At 39.8% G+C, this 26315-nt stretch overlaps 1 protein-coding gene across 7 annotated transcripts in view; it reads left to right on the top strand.

Annotated features, from left to right (window-relative positions):
- elmo1 (engulfment and cell motility 1 (ced-12 homolog, C. elegans)) overlaps positions 1 to 26315 on the top strand; it is a 99619-nt gene that overhangs the window by 17395 nt on the left and 55909 nt on the right. For 2 of the 7 annotated variants that reach the window (XM_051066435.1, XM_051066446.1), the window contains exons 1-6: positions 5658 to 5912; positions 15321 to 15479; positions 22759 to 22799; positions 23023 to 23095; positions 23188 to 23238; positions 23395 to 23564. In XM_051066435.1, the coding sequence (XP_050922392.1) occupies positions 15402 to 15479; positions 22759 to 22799; positions 23023 to 23095; positions 23188 to 23238; positions 23395 to 23564 (413 nt within the window). In that variant the 5' untranslated portion in view covers positions 5658 to 5912; positions 15321 to 15401. Of the gene's footprint in view, positions 1 to 5655; positions 5913 to 13389; positions 13498 to 15320; positions 15480 to 22758; positions 22800 to 23022; positions 23096 to 23187; positions 23239 to 23394; positions 23565 to 26315 lie in introns of those variants that run through there. The other 5 variants (XM_018697567.2, XM_018697566.2, XM_051066424.1 and 2 more) reach the window with 5 other exon arrangements.

Here is a 26315-nt window from a genome sequence, read left to right on the forward strand (position 1 = left end):
CACCTAATTGTGCTCCTCTTTTCTGTTTTTAAGCTCTCACTGCCGACCTTGATGCTGACTGATATTGAGTTATGTAATGGGGGAGGATGGCATGTTATTTTTAAATCTAAAGAGAAAAGAGATTGTGTGTGAACAGAGCGCATAGCCTATTGTGTTTCAGTTAGCGAGGCAATGGAGGAAAAAACAACATGTGTAATAGTCACCTTACATAACGCTCTTGAATACATGTGCTTTAAGTGCACAGGATTAAAATATACACTGCTGGGGTATTTTAATGGTACAGGTAATGTTTCATAAGCACTTAAATATCCCAAAATATCACGAGTTCAGACTGATCAGGGAGCCATGATGATGAACCTCATTTGTGACAGTGTTTGTCTGCTCACTTCTCGGCATTGTCATTACTCAGATGTTGGATGCTGTAAACACCAAATACATTCAGATAAACATCAAAATGAATTCAGTTATCATCAGTCATGATGTTGATTATGAGCTAATGGCACATGGCTTTTTAACACCAAACATTTCACATTTATTAATGAACAGTATTGGCTGCATATCAAATGAAGCATGACTACACTGTTGTTCTTTCCCTTACTTTATCAAGTCACTTGAAGTCATTGCCACTGCTTGAGCCTTTTTGCATTATTCTCATATTGACAAGAGAAATTTGTTTATTCGCTTTCTTGCTGAGAGTTTGGTAAGAGGATACCACTCTCATATCTGCACAGTAAATAGGAAATTACCACTGGCAGCTAGTTAGCTTAACATAGCATAAAAAGTGGAAACATAGACAGCATGCCAGCCTGGCTATATTAAACGGTAAGAAAATCCACCTACCAGTACATTTTAAACCTCTCCAAATAACATATTATATCTGTACAAAATCCAAGATGTAAAAAGTTGAGAGCAATGACAGGTAAGTGAGCTTTAGAGGCAAGATGATTTTGCTACCTTTAGACAGAGCTGGGCTTGTTTAAATCTTTAGATATTTGCTTCTGTTTCTCTTGCTGCATTACAGGTGGGGGAAAGAAGCAAAGGAAAATGTCTAGATGATCTGAATATGTGCTCTGCTGGTGTTTTGCTGACTGCAGCTGTGCACAGATAGTGTGAGGATTTGGGTAATGAACACCATTGATCTTGGTAGATAAATAAAAGAAATGCATAACACGTCCAAACTTTGTACAAAGAATGTATTAAACTAGGCACTTACTACATTATGTTGCATTATCACAGGATGATTAAATGTACGCTGGTTAGTTTATGTAGGGATTTTTGCCGCCTATCTGCTGTGCTGTACACACAGGTTTAGTCCATTCCCACCTAAACCTGCATGTGTAAAGCTGCTGTGAGGCAAGCAAGGAGTCAGCAGCACATTTGCCTATGATACCACCCCAATTATTGTTTTTATTATTGTAAACTATCACATATGATAAAAGGATACTTGCACAACCTGTGGGCAGTGAGACCCAACTAACTGTGTAACTCTATTTGACATTTCAGGCAGTGAGACAGACCCAGGAGTGTTGGTCCAATTAAGTAGCTGCTGTAACTAGCAGGTTGTGTCCCTATTAAGATTGCCTTTGCGGCCTTCACTTCAGGCTGCGGCTGGTGAAAGGTGCAATTTAGATTAGATTTTACCGTGGAAGTCTGCCTTTAACGGTTTGTTGTTTTTTAATCCAGAAAATAAAGGAAGGAAATGATGTCATGTACCTGTCCCATTTCTGTCAAACTCTGAGGTCACAGTATCTCTGTCATGAATTACTGTTTGTTGTGGTGGTTTGTCGGACCAGTGTATGCATTGAGTGTTGATGATGATAATGATTATGATGATCTGGACTGAAATTGTAATTCAATAGAAATCCTCTGCCCGATGGGAATGGCCAGCTGTTATTACATAGGCTCCAAGATAATTTCATTACAGGTTGCCCCCAGTGAATCTTTTCCAGTTCAGATTTCCTCCTCAGACTCTTTAACAAGCAGGAATGCTGCCTCTCTCCCAGTATCATATTAAGTGTGGAAATACTGGCACTTTGTATTCCTACAGGCTAATAGCTTGTGTTATATCATTTACATAAAGACAACTAGCATATTTTAGCTTAGCAGCCAGCCACAGGCAGTTGTTTTGTGAACAAGGCCAAAGGAGAGAGTCACCGCTCTGTTTTTAGAGCTCATGTTGTTTTGGGAAGTAGGATACTGTGTGATCATACACCTACCTGTGAGGTGTTCTTTTACAACATGATGTGCAGTTTTGAAACTAAAATGTGGCCTAGATTTCTGTTGTGTACAGTAACTGCACTGTATGTAACACAGACCACTGTATGTTGATATGCATGGATCATAAACACTTGAGCTTAGTGATTACGAGTTGGGCATGTTAGTCCTCTTCAAGTGGAATAAATTTGGACGTGATTTTGAATAATAGATGATCCCCCGAGGTGCTGTGGAATTATCTTTGCCTTACAACCTCCGCTGCAAGCTGACTGCAGGAATGTGCAAATTCATTTAATGTTTGAAAAAATGGGAAAGATGTGGTTATGAAACACTAATCGAGTGAATGACGTCAGTACCTGTCTGATATTATTCAAAATCTGCATTTACATTTTGGGTTTTCAGCCAGAGCCAAGTGTAATAATAAGCTGAAATTCCTGAATCACCAACATTACAAGCAAACTGTAGTAATGTGAGCCAGGATCAGGGCTATAATTTTAAAGCTACAGAATACAATTTCTGGAAATCAGGCAGGCTCCAGAACAAGACTCAGAAGCAGACAACACTTTTTGTCCTGTAAGCTGTCTCAGCTAATGCAGCAAGGTTGCTAACTTGTGTGTCAGCCATAGCAATTTCCACTAGCAGCCAATTCAAGCTTAAAACCTCTGTGAGAGAGAAGTGAGGAGTAGTAGTCCAAAAGCATGTTCACATATTGATTGACAGCTATTAGCTCCCATCCCTGACTTTGGCCTTCTCTGATTGGTTAGACGGCTGAAGCTCGCTCATTAAGATATGTAATGAAACATATTTTTTTAAAGGGAGACAAATAAATAAATATAGATACAATGTCTCAGATTTTGAACTTGAAATGTGACATCCAACTTTTTATGTCTTTTAACTAGTTTGTATAAACTAATGTGCACTTTGGCCTTACTGCTGCACAAATTCAAATTTTTCATACCTTCTAAATAAAATAGTTGCCTCCAAGTCACTGCTACACTAGCATGCAATATTCCCTGTTTTGCCAGTCAACAGTATTTGATTTTGAAAAATTCAGTCCTTCATGTTTGTTAGTAGTTTTCAGTAGTAATTACATATGTCTCACATTTTTCCTTCAAACACTCCTTCAGCACAGCCAGTCCTGCATGCTAAGGCTGACTAGTTTCTGATTGGAACAACAAACAGCTGTAACAGATAGCTGTAAACAGTCACCGCATTCTGACCAAACCACAATCTGCTGCTCCTTGATTAATTGACTCAAAAATATATTTTTTTCTCTTTCCTAATTTAATTGAGTTTATAAAACCAGAACAAATTACATACATGTAAACATAGTAGGTCATGATTACAAACTATGTTTTAATGCTTCCAGAAAAGTCTTAATACCTCTCTCTTTATCGTCCACTCATCACTGCTGTTAATAGTTGGCAGTGTGATCCCTGTTCATAGAGAACAACAGCTGTGGTCACCTTGAATTCTTGTTTGTCACAGTAGATAACAATAGCAACAAGTATTTACTGCAAAACACTGTATGCCAAATATGTTCCCAACATTTTCACCAGGATGTGACTAAATACTATAATAGATTCTACTTGCATTTCTCATTGAATAGGATTAGAGTTAGGAGCTCAGTGGGCTTGGTAATAAGTTTTCAAATTGCAGCTTTTTGATTTCATTAAAACTATGGAAGGGCTCCTTTGAAGAAGTGAGAGATGTAAATTCCTTAACAGTGCTGTACCCAAGCAGACAGGTTTTGAATTTTGGGCAAGAGCAGCCTGTAGAGGGAGGGAGTACACACGGGGGGGAATTTTGAAAGGTTGATGACAGATGCGTTGCAGCATCCTGGATGGCTGAAGGAGCACACAGAGTCAGGGTATTCATGAGGGAGCTGAGATAGTTTGGATAGATTATTAAAGCTTTCACATGGAGTTTGGGGCCAAGTCCCCAGCGAGCTCTCTGACTCAGCACTGTTCCCTCTGTTTAAGTTTCCCTGACAGACAGACAGCAGTGGGTAGCTCACACAAATATTTTACTGTCCTGCAAGGAGTCATTAGTGACAGAGGTCCTCTGAACTTTTTCACTTCCTCAGCTCTCCATGGCATTTAGGTTTGGCTTCAGCAAAACGACCAATCACATGACTGCTCTGGCCCCCTGTCCTCTTTCTCCTTTGCTCTAAAACAAAGACTCAACAAGGATATGATGTGTTTCTATAAGCTTGTTTTGTTTTCGCTGGGGTTGGAATGTTTTGCTACTTGGATACTTGTCTTTCTGAGGCTCTTTGGGAGTTTGAGTCAGAACTAAAAGTCCTGTATGTTTGCATTTATGAGGCTCATACGAACCAAAGTTGACCTCAGCCTGGGTGGAGTAAACATCTGTTTTTGTGCGACACTTGCACAGATGGTCTGTTGAGCTCTCAGTCTGAAATGAAGATGTCATCGCCCTGCTCAAACAGTAAATGTTTGATTTGGGCTTTTAGCCTCTTAGCTCATGATCGGTGCTCTTTTGTGACAGTGCAAACTGTCTGACTCACTCTGCTGGCGCTTTGTTGTAGCCTGCTCTAGCTTTGTTGCATCAGTAGGGATGGGTGGGGGGGTTAGAGGTGGAAGTGAAAGCGTGAGCTATGGTAGTGGTAATCACCTATTCTCTGGCTGTCTTCAAACAGCAGTATTAAATGCGTCATCGCATCTAATCTCTGCATATATTTTTAAAGAACCTTTGAGACTTCTCCCTTGGCTTTTTCCCCTTCAGTGTGCTGCATGTCTTGTGTGACAAGTGTGGTGCATTGACTTAGACACATGACATTAGTTTCAGGGTAAATCATTAAAGCAGTGGCTCAACATTTTTGGAAATGCACTTAGAGTTAGATGACAGGATTGACATAACTCTGTCAAGCAAATATAAGGCTGCAGCAGTAGCTGATAGCATCAAGACTAGAGATGGTAGAACAGCTAGACTGGATTTGCCTGAAGGTAACACAGTCCTCCCACCTCTAAAGCTTGCTAATTAACACTATGTGTGCCTTTTTTCACATTTAATGTTTTGTACAGATTAAATAAAAGATATAATATGATGAATGATCTAAATAGGTGTGAGAAGGCTGATTTTGTTACCTGTTGAGCATGGTTGTATCTCATCTTTTTCCTGTCTTTATGCTAAGCTAAATGAACTTCAAGGCCCCAATGGGTTTGCTTCACAGCAGTGTGCTGCAGGAGATGGACACTAATGAGGTTTTTATGACATTTAACTGCCAGTGATTAATCAAAGCAGCTCAATCAGGTGTGTTTTTGATTTACAGTGATGATTTGTATGCACTGTTTGTCTTTCTTTAATCTTACCTCTGGACTCCAGCAGTCTCTTCTTGCTTGCTGTCATCTCAACTTTGAATTTTGCCGCTTTTTTTTTCGCCGACACAGACCTGTTTCCTCTTTTTACGACAAACGCCTACTTCCTCCTTTCTGCCTGTCTCTCTCAGCACTCTCTTGGTCTCTCTTTTGCCTGAGGCGAAGCAGTGCACAGACTATTGTGAAGTCTTTGTCTATAGCTTATGATGCTGAAGGCACCTCACTTGCAGGCAGATAACTGAGATTAAATTCGCTTAGGAAAGAGCTGCCCTCTCTATTTTCTCTTAGCAGTTGTTTGCTCAGGAAGCAGGTTGATTGGGAGAGAAACTACTGGGGCCGCTTGGTTGTCAAGTTTTCCGGGTGAGTCTTCACGTCTTCAGAGTGTTTTTTTTTTTTTTTTTAACTCTTTCTTCATGCTACACAGGATGCAGTAGGCCTCAGGGTGCGGCTCTGTGCACTCTCCTGCCTCCTTTCCCCTCCTGTGTGTCACCAGTGGGCACGAACATTGTGGTTAGATGTTTGCAGGCTGGAGTAGTAAATGTCTTGGTATGTACTGTACATGCTTGTTGGCTGATTTGAGATGGGACTCATGGGTTTTCCACATCTAACCAGAAAAGAATGAAATGTCAAAGAACGGATGTGTTTTTAAGACGGTTGAACTTTGCGGCCTCATGGTTTCGGGGGGGATGGAAATGCGGTGTCAGTAGTTTATGATTTTGGAATGGATAAAGAAAGAGCATACTTACACAGCTGATAAATCTGCTGCATTGGAAAGTAATTACTTGGCAATATAAGGGTTCCCTGCACAAAACACATTATGGATTAGCTGTGTGCCTGTAGGCCTAATTTAGCTTTTTTTTTCCCCCTTTGGCAAGTGTCTTCTTTTTGTTTTTTGTATCCTCGTCTTTACACTTTCCAGTGTTTTGATTATCTGAGTTTGCAGAATGCCATCCAAGTACCTCTAATTGTTTCTGACTCACTTGTTTACCTTCAAATTGCTGGCTTGCTCTGCTCGCAGCGCACTATTTAGGCTAGGCTTGTACCTTGTTCAGCAATACAATGTAGTTCCATGCTTCGTTCTCCTGTGCATGCAGATTTAGATACAAAGACATGCATACAGTAGATTCCGCTGTTAATGTGTGCTCAGTATATGTGCAAAAGTTGATTTGGTGTCCCCACAATGGGCTCACACCTCTGTTGGAGGTTGGTTGGCTCCTGTAGAGAGTTGTTACGAGCTGCTGGTATCAACATTTGACAGGATATCCTGGTTGCAGAAGCATAGTGAGAACGAGGGCGGGTTTGTCACAAAAAAAAGAGGCCTGCTGAGAGGAGCACACAAGCCCAGCAAGGGTCATGCAGAGAGAAGTCACAGCTTCAGAAGATGCTCTGCTGAATTCATAAAAATGATCTGGTGCTTTGTTGTTTGTGAGACAGTTATTTGTGAGTGTTTCCTTTGTATCTTGCTTGTGGCTCTTAGAGCGTGGCTCCTCCCTCCTTGGTTGAATCTAGAAGCCATATTTCTAAACCCGGACCCTGGCCTTCCCCCTCTTCCCTTTGTCTTCTTCCTTTATTTGTAGTTGTTTTGTCAGTCCTTTGTCTTGAGAGCCAGCAGCTTTTCCCATGGGCTTCTTGTTGGGTCTGTGCGTGTGTTTGTGTGTGTGCACGTTAAGGAGAAACTGGACATATATAGTAGCATTTTTAAAATTCTTAGTTCAGTGTACTCTTTCTGTCATGTTTTTTTCTGGGGACCATAGTGTGTTTTTGTGTTAATATTCCGTATCAGGGATACATGTACGCTGGTAGGTGCTTCTGAAGTTTCAGGGTTGAAATGATTTTTGAGTAGTAATGGTTAAACAAAATTATACCTATTGAGACAGCTGTAACACCTGAACATTGTTGCGACTAAGTGTGCATGAAAACTAGTTAGCAAATGAATGAAGTGGTAAAAAAAAATTTTTTGTAGGTACTGATGAATGGTTAAAATTGTTAAAAGCAATGGATAAATAGTAAAAATCATTAGCTGTAAGTAATGTATAAATGGTTGAATTAGTGTATCTGTGATGATGATAGTAGCTAAAAGTAATGGACGTGGTTGAATTACTGGGTAAAGACTGGAATGGTTAACTGTAAGTAATGGAGAGTTTATTGGTGATGGTAAGAATACAAAGTTAATCAAAGTGACATAGAAACTGTGAAAAAAAAATGTGTTGTGTGAAAATAAATCTGCAACATCCACTACTGATATCTTATATCATCAATAGTTAGGTCATGTTACACCCCTCTGGGGTGTATGATGCATCATGTCAGTAGCCTTTTGTCTCAGCTCTCAGATAAAGGGATGGTGCTCTTTTTGTCGACTCACACAAGCAGAGTCATACGCACATGCTCGTGCACACACAGGCGCCTGTGGCAAGGCGGGCCCTTTGTAGAGGCATCAGATGAAGAGCTAGAATGGGTTCTTTTGAAATCCACCCAGCACATAGGTTAATACAGACACACCCACACACAACCTCAGACATAGATGTCTGCCATATAAGTCTGTTGAAATGTTCACACTGAAGCATATACACTCTTCCACTGTCACAATGTACATGACAGTGTGAAACTTGATGGACCCGCTCTGAGCACACCAGAGCCCGATATGGAAGTTTAAGAGGATTCATTTTTTACAGTATTTAAAAAAAAAAAAGAAAAAAAAAAAGAGGTTTTGATTGACAGGGTGACCTCAGGCTGCTGCTGCTTTTTTCATGGTCTTTGTGGTTAAAACTGGCTAAAAAGGATAATTTATTGCTAGCATGTTTGGTATTCTATAATTGATTACATGCTGTGTCTGTTTATGACAGTAACAGATTAAAATTTTCTCCAAAACCATCATAATTACAGCTCGAAATAGAATAGTTGGGGTGAGTCAGGATTTCTTTAGAAGTGGCTGAACTATAGCTTGTTTGTAGTAAGTAGTAAGATTGTCCCAATTGTCTATGTGGTTTGGACTAGGAGGTTGAGATTACATCAAATTTGTGGCCACTTTTTTAAACTGTAGAAGCGAGATGAGTCAAAAAAAATCCGATCTTGTTAGTCTTAGTTAGGTGTTCCTGTTAAACTGAGTATATACATCATGTGTATGGGAGAGTGCATGGGAGATCACAAAGTGTGGTGTTTAGTATGTATCAGACAGAGCACACTGTTCCAAATTAAGTGGCAATATTAAATGCAAAAGCCTAAGGTTATATTAAAATCACCTAAAGTCTAAACCCCGACATAGTTTGGAAAAGTAGAAGAATAGCAATTTAGTAATTTAGTTCCCATCAAAGCCTTTTCTATTCTTATAAGACTGAAGTTCATCAGGGTTGAGTGCTGGTTGGTCACACTGACATTGTCTTTTGAAAACTGCTGCCTCATGTTCTCTCCCACCATTAGGGTTCCTACTAAAAGGTCCCAGGAGGAGCTGGGAGCTGGCAGGAGAGGCTGTGCTTTACTTAGATCATGTTTCCCCCTTGATATTCATGCCCACAGTCTCACTCTATTCGTCTCCTCTCTCTCTCCCTCTCCATCAGCGAGTCCTTAAAAAGCTTTAATTAAAATGACTTCAAAGTGTTAAAATCCTTTAAATAAAGCAAATAGGCATCTTAATTTTTTCACCACATTATGCAGGGATGTTTTAATTAAGATTCTTTGAAAGCAGTTTCATGCTATTAGAAAGTGGTGTTGATGGATTCTTTAGCAGTGCTGGAAGTGAAATGAGGCAAATATCATAGATTGTTTAGTTGTAAAATATGAATGACACCAACACTAGCAGACATTCATTTTATTTTCTGAAACTGCATATCATAATGATTATTACTTGCATATCCAGCTTTTTATTTCTCCATTTTGGGTTCTTTATTTCACTTCCAGTTCTAGTTTTGAAATATGTCTTTTCTCTAAACTTGTTTCTTTTATTTTCTCTTTTTCTGCCGTCATACATGTTTTATCTTTTGCTGTTTTATCCCTGTCTGTCTTCACTCGTTCTACTTTGCTTTTATCTCCTGCCTCTCGGGCTGCCTTGCTTTTCATCATGCCTTTGTTGCAGTTTCTGTCACTTGCACTTTTCCTTCACAAGATGACCCTTTATTTGAATTTGCTTTTAATGTCATTATTTCATGTTTACTGCCTGTGTCTGCCTTCCTTTCATCTCTCTTACTTCTTCGTCCTCCAGCGTCCCCTTGCATTTCTCACCTTCACCGCTCCATCTCCTCTCTTTTTCTCTCCCCCTCCCTCCTCCCTCTGCAGACAGTGTGACCCCCCTCACATTACAAATCATGAATTATTGAAGTGAAACCCAGCACTCGTCTGCTGTTCCAACAAATCACAGGACTTCTCTCCCCTCTCTGTTTCCTCTCCTCTTACCCTCTCTCCCCTCTTTATTGATGTTTTTGCTCTTTAATTTCGACCTCTGGCAGCAGATCAGATCGCAAGATTCTCAGGGTAACATGAGATTTAGTTGTTTTTTTGTCCACTCTTTTGGAGTTAATCCTGAGGAATTATGGCCACTGTAACCCAGTGGCACATGCCTTTCTAGTTAGAGCAGGTGGGCGAGTGTTTGAAGACAGATTAAGTGCACACACACACACACATTCAACAATTACAATACCTTGCTGGGCTAGAGCCCAGTTAGACTAGTGGTTTGATGGTTTTGGCAGCATATTAATACATACAATACATTACTGCATTAAACCAGTGGAAGGATTATAAATGTGTGTCAAATAAGTGAAGCGAGAGAGTGTGGAGTTTTTCTTTGCCTGGTTTATGTTCTTCTTTGTCACATTCTGGAAAATAATATGTCCTGAGGAGAGAGAAACTTGGCAAGAAAGAGAGGAGAGATTGATGGAGGCATGAAACATGAGATGTTGTGGACAAAATGAATGAGCAGAGGAAAAGAGGAGAGGAAGGAAGCGGGGTCAGATCCTGAAAAACATGACAAGAGTGTTCTTCTGCAAATAAAAAAAGATGGAGTGAGCTCCGCGTCCCGTTAGCCTGTTTAACCCTCTGGCAGAGTGAAAGATAAACACACGCCCGCTCACTCACACTCAACTAAACCAGGTTGCAGCAAATCACCTGCTCTGACATGATGAGCTCTGATGGCAGCTAGCTCGATAACAAGGTCCCGTTTACTGTGTGAAGAGGCGGCAATAAGATGCCAGAGCGACAGATTGGGAACTGATACACACCCCGCCAGACTCTAGTAAACACTCATGATGACATGTAGAGAATATATGGAGACAAATGAACACCTGGGAAGATGCTAGCATGAAAACTTTGTTGTTCAGAAGTTATTCCCTGGAGCAGTGAGTGTCGATTGCAGGAAAAACATGTTGATCAAATGAGTGCTGGACCATTTGTAGCCTGGCTCATGGTGTGCTGGTGTGTTGAACCGCTATGTCTCTCAATTACACTGCAGCCCATTTTCAAGGGATTTACTGTTGTTGTCAGCAGTGTGTCCTGGTGTGTCAGTGTGTCTGTCTGTGTGTGTGTGTTTGTATCTCCAATCAATAAACCTCAAAGCCTTCCATCTCTGAGTCATCTGTAGTTCTCAGAAGATGATGACAAGGTGCTCGGAATACACACCAAAGATGAGAAAACACACACACACCATCTTTACTGGAAATACAAATCTTCACTTAAAAGGCTTTTATTTAGACTTTGTGCACTCCATTTTAAAGAATTGCTGTTTATTACAATTTGAGTCTCATTTTTTGTACCTTTTGTACTCTTGTGATTTCTTTCTGTTATTGTCCTTTCCAAACTACCTTGTACATATGTTAGTGGTTTTTTGTACTGCAGTTTCACATTACCCATCAGCTAATATGTCCACAGATTCTGCAAAATCTACTCAACTGATATATAATCTCAGTAGATTTATTGGTCTGGTTTTACTTCACACTAGATTAGGTACTGATGAGTTTGGGTAACCTGGGTGTTGGTTTAAGACCTGTCTGAACATCTTGCTCCTGTTTCTTGTTGTTTGTTGTTTCTTTTTTCCTGCTACATTCCAAGGAAGTATTACTAAGAGGGATGATGGCCAAAGCTGCAAAGACCCAATGTGTAATAAACTCAAGCCGTCTTTTATGTTTGCTCAGACTTGCAGTCTAGAAAAAAAAGGGGGGAAAAAGTCCTCAGTCATGCTAGCAGGTCTGTGTGGATGCTGTGCTAACATGTTGACAATTCCTAACATGTTTAGCAGATTTAATGTTCACCATGCTTAGCATCTAAGTCCAGCATGTTAGCATGCTAACATGTACTAATAAGTATCAGACACAAAGGCTAACAGAGATATCATTAGTTAAGCAGGTGTAGCTCATCAGACACTGGACATGAATTCATGTCTTTACCTTTTTCATGACAATCCATCCAAACAGTGTTGAAACATTACATCAAAACCACAAATGTGAACGTCATGGTGGAATTTGAGGAAGAGCCAGAATTTCATGACTGAGATATTTCAGTCAAAGAGGAGGAATTTTGATTGTCTGTCTGATGATTGGCAGCTCTATACCTTTCACTGACTGCCGCTGTATAGTTTCAGTCAGTATTGACAGGGATGATAATCTGTGCATACAGTAGATGACTTATATGCTATTGTCTGAGGGTGAATGAATCACATATTCACACATTTGTTGCATGTACAATAAGGCTTCTATCTGTGAGATGGATTTTTATTCCAACATGGAACAATCACGATGGTGCAGCTGACATTCTTTAAACTATACATTTGTTTCAGCAATCAGCCTATTAAGTGTAACCTGGTGTGCAGGATTGTGCTTATCAAGATGTGTATATGTATCTGTCTCCGTGTTTTCTTTCCATTTTGCTCTCCACATCTCATTCACCACCTTGCTTTTCTGAGAAAGGGGCCCAGAAGCAATATTTCCTCTTCATAAGGTTACAGAGGGGAGGGAAACAGAGAGATACACAGCTGCATTCACTGAACGTCACCCGAGTGCCTCAGAAAGTATTTAACATACGTTACAAAACAGCTCTAATCTTCAATGAACATACTCGTTCATGTTTCAGTGAAATGCAAAGCAGAGGGGTGGAGTGAGTCATTATTGTGGAGTTGTGACAAACGTGACTTGAGTATGACACGCTTTGGAAAGAAAGATGCATCCACATCCTGAGCTATTGATGCAGTGGCTGCCATGGCAACGGGCCCTTGAATAACGGCTATGTGGATTATTATGGGGTGACTCACACCCAACACCAGGCTAGTCTCATTACATATACTATCTTTAAATTAATACCTGCTCATCAGACACACACACATGCACACAAACACTCACACAGTGCTGTATAGTAGCAGACAGACTGCAGACATTTGGTCAGTGTTTGTGTGCACACACATTGCATCACTCACTACTCCGCCTGTGTTCATGCACACAGGCTGCATATATCAACACTCAAATTTTTCTGCTCAATCGTTGTCCCCCAGGAATTAGTCTGAGCCAGTCTTTATGCATTATGAATCGAGATTAAATATGTAAACAGGCTTCTCCACCAGGAACTAGGATGATCCAAGCTTTCTAGACAGGCTGGGAAGGTAAATTATTGATGCCTTCCTCAGTTGGTTTTGGAGATATCCATGCTACATTTTCCACTTTATTACTGTACAGCGATGGGTTTCATTAGACCCCCTACAAACACACAGAAGTGACTTTAACCAGCTCCTGTGTGGTTTGAAGTCACTGTGATTTTCTACTATTGGACCTCCAACTGGCTTATCTTAGAAAGCTACAGGGTTTCAGGTCAGTCTGGCTGCCTGTTCCTCTGTCAGATTTCGTGCTTTTTTTCTCTGCCCTCTCAGGAGTCCTCTGCACAGGGACAGAAGCCAGGGAGGAGCCACCCAGGATTACAGGCTCAGTGTTGGAGTATGCGTTTGTGTGTGTTCGCCTGAAAGTCTGAGTGAGCATTGGTGAGCTTGTTGCTATGCGTTTGAACCGGGGTGCATGGGGTTGCAAGTACAGATTCAGAGTCTGTTTGAGCATTACAGCTGTTTTAGCTAATGAAAGATAGAGGATATGACAGTTTTAGTTACTGGTGTCTCTTAGTACCTCACTTCTGTTCCACACTAGAAAGGGACTGACAAAAATGCCCCTCTTCCAATCTTTCCTTTTCCCTCCACTGTTTATTCTAACCGCAGCCTTCACCCCTTGTTTCACACCTTCTTCTTTTAATAGAGAGCACCAGCTATGTGGGATTGCACTTCCATAAATCTGTGGGGAGTTTCAAGACAGAAACTAATTAAAAAGAGCCTCCCTGCCCTGTTTCAAACTCCATGCTCTAGTTTGTAACACATTCCTGCCACCACACCATTACATTGATTGACAGTTGGTGGTACATGCAAAGTAAGGGGCCAGCAAAGATTGTTAAGGAGACTGAAAGCTAGAAAACATGGAATATTCCATAAATGCCTATCATGTAATAACAATGCAAGATTTAAAATTGTTTTTACATATTTACAAATGTTTTGTGACAAAGGATTTGACCTTAGCAAACAATGTGATAAATGGTGAACTAGAAGACTAACTTGTAGTCTTCAAACCTGAGCCTAAAATACCGGGGTAGTGTCATTTGAGTAATTTCCTCAGATTTAAATAAGCTCATTCAGAATTACAGAATATTGTACATAACTATTATAATACAAATGTTTTGGTGGCTACTTTGTGCTTACCATAATGAGAAAAACTGACATTTATGTGCAAAATCTGTGGAATGACAACATTGAAATTCTCTGGGCTAGTAAACTTCTAAAGCTACTGCTGCTATGTCTCTGCCTGCGCCTCAGTGAATGAAATGGAGCCGCTTTTTCTCTCAAACAACAGGCACTCCTCCACTTACAATTACAGTGAAAATGTCCGAAAGTACTTAGAACCAGAGCTACTTCACTCTTGAAGTAGTAGTAGGAAGTTGCTGTGTGGTCTGTGTCTTTTTCTACTGAGGCCAGCTCTTTAAATCTTAAAAAAAAAAAAAAAACACTAACTTTTCAATTCACTTACCTGCTGTGACCTCATTAGCACTTAAACTTTGATTTGAATTAAACTCTTGAGTGTATCTGCCCCACTGGCACATCCTAATACTACTGTGTGTCAACAACTGCAAATTAAATTAGGCTGCCTCTAGGAAAAAAAGTGATCTCAGTGGACAAATAAAAAATCTATTTGTCTGCTTTAGAACAAGAAATTGAACAGTGTGTTTGAATATGATTTTCGGCCCGGGTATCTGCAGGAATTTGCATGAAGAGCTTAGTTTTTTAAGGTCAGCCATGACACAAACAAGAGAGTGTGTTCTAGCTCTGGGCTGTTGACTAGAGATAGCAGGTAATGTGGTTTCCATATTAGCTCTGAAAATAGACACGGCCAGAATGCAAGCTGTATGTACGTCTGCAGAAATAACATTAACTTGGTGTAAGTAGGCCAATTGACTCATTTCCTGAGAGCCTTTAAATATTGTATGAAAGTGAATTATTGGTTTGAGCTATTCAGTAATTTCTACTTCCAGATGTGAAGAGTGCAGTGCTCTACTCCAGTCTTATGTATTTTTCAGCACTGCCCTTGTTGACCTTTTCTACATAGTCATATATGATAATCTTTGAATTCAGAAGAAGCTAATGCTAGCAAACATCATCTCAAATAGCTAGAACTTGTTCTTTACTAATGTACCACATTTTCCTTCTCTTTTGTCCCCCTCCTTCCTCTTCTTGTCCATCCTCTCCTTCTCTTCACTCTCCTCCTGCAGGTTTGGATGAGCTTCCTCCGTTGGTAGTGACACAGGTGTGAGGCAGCAACACCCACACCAAAAAACCACCCCCCGGCAGCCATGCCGCCGCCGGCAGACATCGTCAAGGTGGCCATAGAGTGGCCGGGGGCTTTCCCCAAGCTCATGGAGATAGACCAGGTCAGTGTCTTATCATTAGCACACACCACTATTACATTACACTTAAATCCACTGTCTGTGTGATAATCTTGCAGATTTAAACACCGTCAACATGGGGTATGTTTTGTCTGAACACTGTTATGTACAGTAATCCGCTGTTGTGTATATATTATGAGGTAGCTCAAATGTCTGGGGGTGTGTATGTGTGTGTGAATCTAGAGGGGGTGGGCGGATGTGATTAGGGCATGATATGTTTTTGTAGTGTTCCTACCAATTATACTAATTTGCCTAAAGGAAGTGGCTTAATTAAAGATGTTTAACAGCCAACACAACCACAGCTTACACATAACTTTAAAGACATTTCAGTGAGTGTGATGAGGAGACTCTGTAATTAATGGCATAATTCTTCCACCATAATTGTGGCTGAAATCAAACAAGCCACATTAGCACATCTATTAGCAGAAATTTAGAAATTTTTAAAATTGTACTTTTCTAAGAAAAGTAATTAAGAAACATCAACAGTAAATGTGAATCAGTTATGTCTATCTGATACCTGACATAGGCAGAAGATTATGTTTAACTAAGTGACATTAAGAGCCCTTTGCGATTGGTCTTCTTTAGAGAAATTATATATTTACTGGTGTTGGGACAATTTCAAAAAAATCCAGTATCAGGATAATGATATTAACACCAGGTCTTTTTCTGGGTCTCCCCCACACACACATATTCCTTTCCCCACACACCAACCAGCCCAGGATCACTAAACATGGATACATATCCCTCCCTCTCAGGCATCCAAACATACACATGCATATTTTCCGCACATACACGCACCTTAACCTTATCCAGTCTCCTTGACTCCTATCACATGCACCAGTGTAACTGCTTTGTGTTACTGTTTGTAGGTTTGTCCAGCATGTCTGTCTTATTTATCCTCTATGTCATCATTTGTCTTTTTTTTATTTTTTTTTATCATTTTCTATGTTTATCTCAGCTCCTCTCAGAACACATCAACTTAATGTTAATACAATGAAATGATAGGTATTTGTAGTGAATATATGTGAACAGTAATACATCTACTCCTAAAAATTATAGTGTTATAGTGTGGATTACAGATCTGAACTGAATCTTTGAGTCATTTATCACTTCGGCTCTTGAAAATGATGACAGCTACACAGAATTAGATTAGATGAGGAATTCAAATGCTATCAAACCCCCTCAATACATCACAACAAGTTGTAATGATTTATATGAAATGGTTGCTGTAATTCATGATCAAAGTCCAAGACTTAAATATCAGATTTTCAGTTTTTACTAGTAAGATTTTTGTTGACACTGATGCCTCTCCTGGTGTTATTTATTACTATGCTCATAGCCTGATTATTAGTTGCTTTTGAAAACGGATGTGTGTCGGCACACAGCTGTATGTCAGTGGACGACTGGATAACATGTTAATAAAATAATTAGCCCAGACAATGACTACTTCATGTGTGGGGGGGATGACATGTTTACACATATATAGTGTAAAATGGTTTGTTCTGTGTATGTGTGACTCATGGATGGGCTAATGATTGTACAACCTATGAGTCACCGTGGCAACTGGAGCCATGATTGCCCTTCTCAATGGATGCACCACTGAATGAAGCATTGAACTACAGAGTACATGTGCTACTGGGTTTGTCGCAAGGTGCTTTAAGCACTTAAGTGTAGATTTAGGGATGTAGTTTTTGTATTTAATGACCCCTTATCAGCAGCGCTCCTTCAGTCTGAATGGTAAAACGTCTTCAGCTCCCACTTGGTCGTTCTTTCGTCTTCACTTCTTTAAGCCACCTCTTCTCCTCCCTCTTCCTCCGCTTTTCTTTAATTCTCTTATCTCTCCCTGTCATCTTTCTCTTGTTTCTCCTATCTGTTTCCTCCTCCTCCTTCTCCCTCTCTGCTTTCTCTCTCGTTCGTTCCCCCTCCTCACTCCTCCTCCCTGTCTTTTGTTGTAACTGTGAAACTTGTGCTGTGCCTCCTCCTCTCTTGTACTCCACCATCAACCCCCACCTCTCCCCCCTCCCTCTGCATCTCCTCTGTACAATAGGCCCTGCAGCAGCATATGGCTGTCTGAGTCATTCGATGGGGAGTGGGCTTCAGCTGCTGCACGCTGTCTTGAGACCCAGAGAAAGTGTGTGTGTGTGTGCATGTGAATCTGTGTGTATGTGTTTGGTTTTTTTTTTTTTTGTTTGGTTTTTTTTTGTTTACGTGGGTACAACTCTGCATAAGTGAGATTGTGTGTGGGTGTATTTGTGTGGCAACATGCATACTTGTTACTATTCATACATGTGTGTGTGTGCTTATGTGCTGACAGCTCTGCATGTGTGTGTATACTTGTACCCATCTGTACAGGGATTCATGTGTGTATCTCTGCTTTCTGTTTGTGCTTGTGTGTGTGTTCCTTCTGTCGTGTTATGTTTGAGTGTGTTTAGGTACAACTGTGTGTGTGTGTGTGTGTGTGTGTGTGTGTGTGTGTGTGTGTGTGTGTGTGTGTGTGTGTGTGTGTGTGTGTGTGTGTGTGTGTCTGCATAAATCACACTGTGATTTCTGTGACTTTCCTTCCAATGCCCCATAGGCACAAAAGTCCCAACATTTGTGTAGGAACGCTGGGGAATTGGTACAAGTGCAGACAATTTCAGTAAGCGTTTTATTGTCATTGTTTTTCAGAAATCCAATAGAGAAACAGGGGGAGGATAAGGTGATGGGGGTTCCTGGTGGGATGAGTGATGAGAGAACTGTTTGTTGGTAGGAAAAAAAAAGTTTTTAAGATGAGCAAGACAATTTCAGCAACAACAAACAGGAGAATTCAAATCAGACTGAAGGAAAACAATGGGTGAAGGTCTTTCGTGAGGAAGCAGCGTTTTTTTGTTATGGAGCTTTTTTAGTATTATAGAGTATGGTTTATGCCGATATTTACTTGAATACACTTTTAATGGTGTATTGATGGTTATAGAAATATCTTTGTCATATCTGACAATGTTCTATTACCAAGGTATTCTTCAATCCTGTATTAACTTATTTATTTATTTAGCCACATGGGGCAGTGGAAACAAGCTGTAAATGCAACACTGACTGAACATCTTTTTATTTACATATCCAACAAATATGAAGAAACATCATCATTCATTAGGAATCATATGCCTGGCTATCTGATTAGTCCAATATTCACCCTGCTTTTAGCTCTGTTTTGGTCTCCAACGACTCCTGATGGAAATATCTTTATTTTTAGATGCTCACTACTCTACTGTGTTCATCAGCTAGTCACTAACTTTGCCTGTTTTATGTTGGTAGCTGGGCATGGAGTGTACAGTGGGTTTATCAGAGCTTTTCATTGAAAACAGCTGCCTGCTGCAGCCAGAAACAATATGAGAGCAGTAAGAGTGAACCAGTTTCAGGCCAAAGAAATGAGAATAGTGAGCTGAAGAATGCTGAAGTGGTGTGTAGAGCTGAGGGGCACTGCAGAGTTGCATGATGATTATGTGTGGGTTTACAGCTGGTTATAGCAGCTTTAATACATGTTTTGCTTTTCCTTCGCATTTGTTTCACACATGTAGTTATCATATAAGAAGATATTGTCCGTGACATGTTTTGTTGTGTTTTTTTGTTTAAATTTGATTTTGAATATACTTGGTTAAAAAACAAACAAACTTATGAATCAGTGTTGTCCATTTATTGTCATTTAGCATAATTGAGTATAATGTATAAAGGATGATCATCTGTAACAAATTAGTTGTAGACATGTTTCACTGCTGTAGTTGAATGTATTTGACAATAAGAATCCTAAAATCCTAAAATAAGAACGAATGGATTTATTTTATTTTATACCCTCTTGGGGATGTTTTTCATGCATCCCTAATGACTCTGTAAGAGTAGTAAGATTAAACTGTTCAAGAAGCAGAAAACTAGCCAATAAAATACATCCTTGCGCATGATAATTGTTTAGAATGTCTGTAGAATGTTCAGACAATGCTGCTGTCACACGCAGGTCCTAGCTGGTGAAGTCTGCTTGTTGCGTAATCGAATGACCTTGGAAAGTAAGAGTTGAAGTGTACTTGTTATCCTTCCAGTTAAAAAAGAGAGCGTTGAGCTGAAAAACTGACACATGGTATAGAATCACAAAAACTGTTATGCTAATGCACGAGGTGAATGTACCAGGTGTAACAATTGCACTATACTCCTCACTTGACTATAGTAAAAGGATGTGGTGGCTTGATGTGGAATGATGGTAGCAGTATGGGGGAGATGAAGATGTGTTGGGAGTTCAGACCGGGGATGTGATGGAGTGGGGGAAGAGAGGATGGAGTAGTGCAGGGGCTGTAACAACTGGAGAATGAAAGGGTAGGAAAAAGCAACATATATTCAGATCTCAGAGGTATTACGATAAAAGGTGCAGATGGAGATCATCGGAAAATGACATGAGAAGAGAGTTGTGGAAGAGGTAACTAAGGAAACATCATCTGTTTTGCTTTTTTTGTGTTAAAAAAAAGATTTTCCAAATGTAATGTAACCAAATGTAGGCTGTGATAATTTAAATCACTGTTAAACAAGCACAATCTTGGTCTAGGTATTCAGGGAAGAAAAAACTGATCAGACATTAATTGTTGAACAATACGCTAATATAAATAGAACTCAAAAGAACAATGCCTAAATGTATGCATATTGAATTGGCAAGACATTTAAAGACTGATCACAATATAATATAACTTATCATCATTTTTAAACTGTATTTAGATCAAAGTGAGCTGATTTCCAATTTACTTAAAATACTGGGCAATGCTGTAATAAAGGTAGCAGTACATAAGTCATACGAAACTTTTATGTTATAAAGTATTATTACATGTTAATATTTAAATATTCACACATGAAATGTATTAGTTTATTGGTAATATATGTCCAGGCTGGAAAAAGCTTTGATCGTGTTTGAGAGAAGGAATCATTCCAAGCAATGTGCAAGTGGTTTCATTTCCTAAGATATCGCAGACATAATTATTTAACTGTCTCTTTGTTGATTGAGCTCATTAATAGTTTGCTCATGAAAAAACGAAGAGATATCAAGCATTTGCAGCATAATCCTGGATGTTCAGACCGTTGAATGTTTGTAGGCTATGTTTTTCCATACTTTTGATGTTTTATCAATATTATATTGTCAGAGCATTTTCCTCAACACACATTTTTACTTTTTAGTCGTTTCTGTTTTTAATTTCAATTCAAGGTCTTTTTTAATTTCTTGGTTTTTGTTTTTAATTTCAGCTCCAGGCAACACTGAAAAGGTCCAAGAATTGATTTTTGAAATTCACAGTAATAAACACGCACACAACTTTTGAACGTGTGTGTGTGTGCATGTGTGTTCACAGACAGTAGTCTAGCAGCACATTGTAAGTCCCAGAGAGCCTGAGGATGACAGCAGTGGCAAGCTAGCAGATATTAAGTTAATACTGACTGGCATTGTGCACTCACATTCCTCATATTTGTCACCTCATCCCCCCTTATACATTTAGTAAGTTCTCCAATCCCTCTTTCTCTCTCTTCAAAAACTACTCTCCTCTCACTATTACCATCCACTTTCTGTGTTCTTCTGTTTGCTGTTGTTTTTCCATCATCTTATTCAATTTGCTTGTTTTCCACTTTTTATCATCTGTTCCCTCTTTTGTTCACATAACAGCCCACCCTCTGTCATCTCCCTGTCTTTCTCTCCCTGTCATATATCCCCACCGTCCTGCCACCATTATCTTCTCTGTGTAAATCTTCATCAGTACAGCTTGTGGTCTTTGAAGCAGCCTTTCTCGCTGCTCAGGCTAAACCCCAGAGAAGCAACAATACAGTCATCATCCACAAAGCTCAGTACATTGTTACTGTACACAGATGCTGACAAAATTGCTGTGTGCGTATGTTAATGTGCATGTTTGTAGCTGTGCTTTTGTGCCTGTGTGCATTGAAAAGATTAAACAGTTAGAATAAGTCTCACTCTCTTGGCTCTGAACATGGACTGGTGGGATGGAGCAGCAATGGTGAAAGTACTGTATTCAGATTATTTATTTGAGCAAAAGTAACTATACCACAACTTTGAGGTGATAACCAATGGTTAGAAATGGAGCATCAAAGGCCAAGATATACTGACTTTCGGTCTTTAGTATGTGTCTAAAACGCCTCCTAATGCTTATGTGCTCACTTTTTTCAAATCCTAAACCTCCAGTTTGCAATACATGCTTCTTTTTAAGACTCCTCTCAAACATTGAGAAACTTTCTCCAGAACCACAGAAAACATTTTTGACTGTTTTCACATGCTGAATATTCCTTATAGCAAATAAACTGGAAAAAAAAAAAAAAAAAAAAAAATCTCAGAACAAGCAAATGTTTCACATTCAAAATTTCACAGAAATGATACCAGCATGATTCACTGAAGTAACAAAGGTAAATACAGTGTCACATTATGATATATGTTATATTGGATATCAGATTATTTTTATTGATGCAGTAATATGCCAACAGCATTTTATTGTTGTGACAAGTCAAAGAGAAGCAAATTTGGTATGGCTGTAATCGAATGTCAATACTTTTTGAGTAATAGCCAAGATGTGTCTGTAGCATTAAGTATCAAAAAGTATCAGGCATCAAAATCTGGCAATTACAAGATTGGTTCTTTTGATCAGATTTTTTCTTTTTTCTGTTTTTTTCTGGTCGATTTTTTTCTGGTCTAAATCAGGACATTTTCTTCTAACTATATATTATATTTTATTTGGACAAAACTCCAGTTTAACAAAAGAGTACAATATTATGTTTCAATTTGTTTGGTATCAGTACAATACCCACCCCTACTGTTAAAACAATAAAAATGCATCATATCTTATAAATTGATCAAATGTTTTATATGTAATTCTAGGCTAATTCAGTGGTGTGGGGTAAAAGGTACAATATTTTATTTAAGCACAGGTATACAATGGAATAAAATGGAAATACTCCCTCACTCATATTTACGTCAGTAAAGGCACTTAATGAGTTTCCACCATTTTGGAGCAGAATATCTCTATTGCTGATCTAGAAGCAGTTTCACATACAATAACAATGAATGAAATGGTGCAACAGTCATGGTCAGTGTTCCCACACCAGCAGTTGGACAGTTAGATAAATACAGGCTACTGAGGAACAGCCTCTCATTGTGCCAGTCCTGTAATATAAAATAATTGCAGCCCACTCTGAGTTAACTGTTGTTTTAGGAACTCAAGCTTGGACTGTGCACTAAATGTAGTTTTGCCTCTCTCCACAGAAAAAGCCTCTCTCAGCCATCATTAAAGAAGTGTGTGAAGGGTAAGTTTGCATTTGCTTTTTCAAATGTGTGTATGTGTGTGTGCACATGCGTGTATGCATAAATGCATGTCTTTGAATTTGAAAATCATTCTCTAAGGGCTCCCTGCAGAAGTCCTCTCCCCCTATCTCCATGCTTGAATCCTATTAGCTGTATTTTGCAGAAGATGTTTCCACTTTAATAGCAGTTATGAAGTGTTTTTTCTCTCCATCCAATGGCTTTTAGGTGGTCCTTGGGGAACCATGAAAACTTTGCTCTGCAGATTGCTGATGCAACAAATTTTTACATCACAGAAAAGGTTTGTTTTTAACTCCCAGCAGAAGTATCTAAGTTAAAAATATGCCTCAAGCACTCACTAACTTCTGCTTTTATTTTGGTAATCCTCCACAGAATCGCAATGACATTAAGAATGGCTCGATACTACGTTTGACCACCTCTCCTGTAAGTTTTATTTCTTTTGGGGGGGCTTTTTTTAGTATGTAAGAAAACTTTTTTTTTAATCAGTGTAAATCCACAGACAGATACACATTCTGTTTCTCTGAATTTCTGTATGTATGTGTCTTTTCCTTTCTCCTCTTCCCTATTCTCCCCCTCCAGTACCAGACAGCAGTCCAGCTTCATGAGCGGATCCAGTCATCCAGCATGGATGCTAAGCTGGAGGCTCTGAAGGATCTGGCCAACGCATCCCGAGACATCACCTTTGCCCAGGAGTTCATCAACCTGGACGGCATCTCCCTGCTCACTCAGATGGTGGAGAGCGGGACTGAGTAAGTCATTTGTCCTTCCATCTCTTTTGCCTCCATCTCTGCAGTGTTGTCCTCCCCTCAGACAATTTCTTGCCCGACGCGTCAAACCAGGGATTTGTTACAGCGACCCACCTTAGCCTGACTTGAGTCCATTGTGGGTTTAAGTAATCAAGTTGAGCTTTAAACTTATTCCACTGACACAGACCTGAAGTCAGTGAGATTCCAGGAGGTATCTGGAGTTGCACTGTGCATTCTGATTGGTTAACTTCAAAGCAGCTGACTGACTTTCTCATTTAATAACACTCCTCAAATCATTATATTAAACTTGATTTATGCTTTTGCATCATGTGTTGAGGCTGGCCCTCTCTACTGTACATGCCTTTGGTGTGAAAATTGATTTCTAGTCCAGCACACTGTTGGATTTCATTGCACCACTGCAACACTAGATAGATGTGTTTTTCACATCTGTTTTTGCATCATTATCAGGCTGTGCTGCAAAATGCATTACATATAGTGCCTGAAGTAATTTTGTTTACATTATTAAATTCATCTTGTGACTTAGAGGAATAATGGGAACATTTGTTCTGTGTGGCTAAAAAGAAAAATGTTGCCCCACAACCATCAACAGCCAAACAAAGCTGTTTACATTTTTTTCCTTCACCTTGGTTACAGAGTGTAGCAAGCAAAGCTATGCAGTGTCAGATTAGATATCAAAATGTGTCCTGTGCTCTAATCAGGAGAAAAATTCTTCAATTTGCTTGTTGTCGTCTTCACTATGAAAAACATCTACCAGCAGCAGAAATTTGTAGGATAAAACACAAGAGGCCTGACCTAACCAATCACAGTTTTTCCATATAGTACCTGTGCAGCTGCACAGTTTAATTTTCTATGTCAGTCACAGTGGAGTCTTTGTATAGGATCCATAGATAAGATAGGCTATAACTCCTAACACACACTGAAGGTGTCATCCAGGTGTGTTACTGCTGAAAAGAAAAGAAGTGGCTTTTATTATGTATGTAGTACATGCCCAGGGGCTCATGTTCATCTTTGTTGACCATGAGAGAGATATTACACTCAACTGAGAGGAGAGCTCTGCACAGCCTTCTGTCTGTTCAGCACATCCAAAAACTCACTGTGTGTGTGTGTTGAGGGCGGTGGAGGCCCCTAGAGATGTCTCAACTGAAGGTTAAAGCGAGGACATTTTTCGCTGAGGTGGAATTTCTCAGCCGTGATGCCAGGGGGAAGTGTGTTTGTGTGTGTGTGTGTGTGTGCCCATAGCATGCTGTGTGAGCGCAAGGTGCCAGCCAGCTGGCTGGGGTCAGAACCCAGACTTACAGTAGGAGTGAAAATGCGTGAACACAGACATGCACACAGGCTCACATACGGCACAAGAGGCAGAGAGGGCAGCAGCCAGCCAGCCATCCAGGACGCTCTCGTTTTCTGCCTCATGCAATTCTCATTATTCACCCCTTTTTCCCCAGTGAGAGAAAAAAATAGATGGAAGAGCTGTTTGCATAAGAAGTTTGCTCCAAAGACACACTTGTGGTGTAAACACACACTTACACAAGGTCAAATGCTCTCTTATTACAGCGCAGTGGAAAGCCAAACACTTGTGTAGAAGACAACCACACACTGATAGACACTTATCTGTTCATGAAATTGAATAATAGCTTCTTAAAATGAATGGTCCCTCCTTTTGTTTTCCTGATTTAGTTTTTTATGTACATGGACATTCACATCCCGGTCAGGTATTTAATATCTTTTCCTCGGCAAGAAACCACTTTATGATCTCCTGTTCTGTGTATTAGGCAGCATCGCCACTAGCATTACGCTCACTTCTACAAAAATAATTGAAGCCTCTTTCCTTTTTTTGCATATAATGTTCAAATTAGCAAATATTTGACCCTGTTTGATCTTACTGCAAGGAGCCATCACAGCAGCACTGATGTTGACTCCACTCTGCTCCTGGCTCTTTCATTAAATTGTGTTTTTATGTAAATTACCGTCACATCAGTTATTCAGGACTGGAGAGTTTAAAAGTGGCCTGTGTGTGTGTCTGAGAGATGGAGAGAGCAAGTGGCTGTGCTGCATTTTCATCTCAACAGAAGGAGCTTATGAAACACAGACACACAGATATCAGTATCAGTATCTGAAACACACACACACACACACACACACATATATAAATGCACACACTCATTAGCGTGCCTGACAACCAACTTGGTAAACTGTAATTATTCTCAGTGCTCGGCTCAGTGCCGGCGACTCTCAAGGGCAGAGTGGTGCTGTGAGTTAATGCTTCTGCTAGAGATGTAGTACTGTATTCATGTGGAAATCAGCTGGTCGGCTGCTGCTTTTGCCCAAATGAGTGCTCCCCAAGTCAAAGGCAGATGTTGCCCTCTACTGACAAAAATGCAGAACAACTGTTTCCTAAGGTGCTTTGACACAGTAGTTGTTCAGGATGTGCAGTGCAACTTCAGCCAGCTTATTAAGAGGTGTTTTTATTTTCAAAAGAACAATGAGAAGATGGATTTTATTTCTTGTTTTAAAGGGTAAGTTCACCTAAATTTAAAAAAGGCCAACCTGTAGTTGTATCAAACCATGCAGGCAGTGGTTGTATTTGCCAAGGTTTCCTCTGAGGTCTGTCGCCTTAGCACAATGGAGGTAGATGTAAGTTTGTTTAGAAAATTCAGAAGTTCTTAAAAATTTCTGCAGAGTTGCTCGCTGTCAGTCGTTTTCATCAGAACTACTTTCTACTGAAGAGAGACTTCC

This window comes from Lates calcarifer, linkage group LG3 (genome assembly GCF_001640805.2).
Source record: "Lates calcarifer isolate ASB-BC8 linkage group LG3, TLL_Latcal_v3, whole genome shotgun sequence".
In the NCBI taxonomy this organism is placed as follows: domain Eukaryota; kingdom Metazoa; phylum Chordata; class Actinopteri; family Centropomidae; genus Lates; species Lates calcarifer.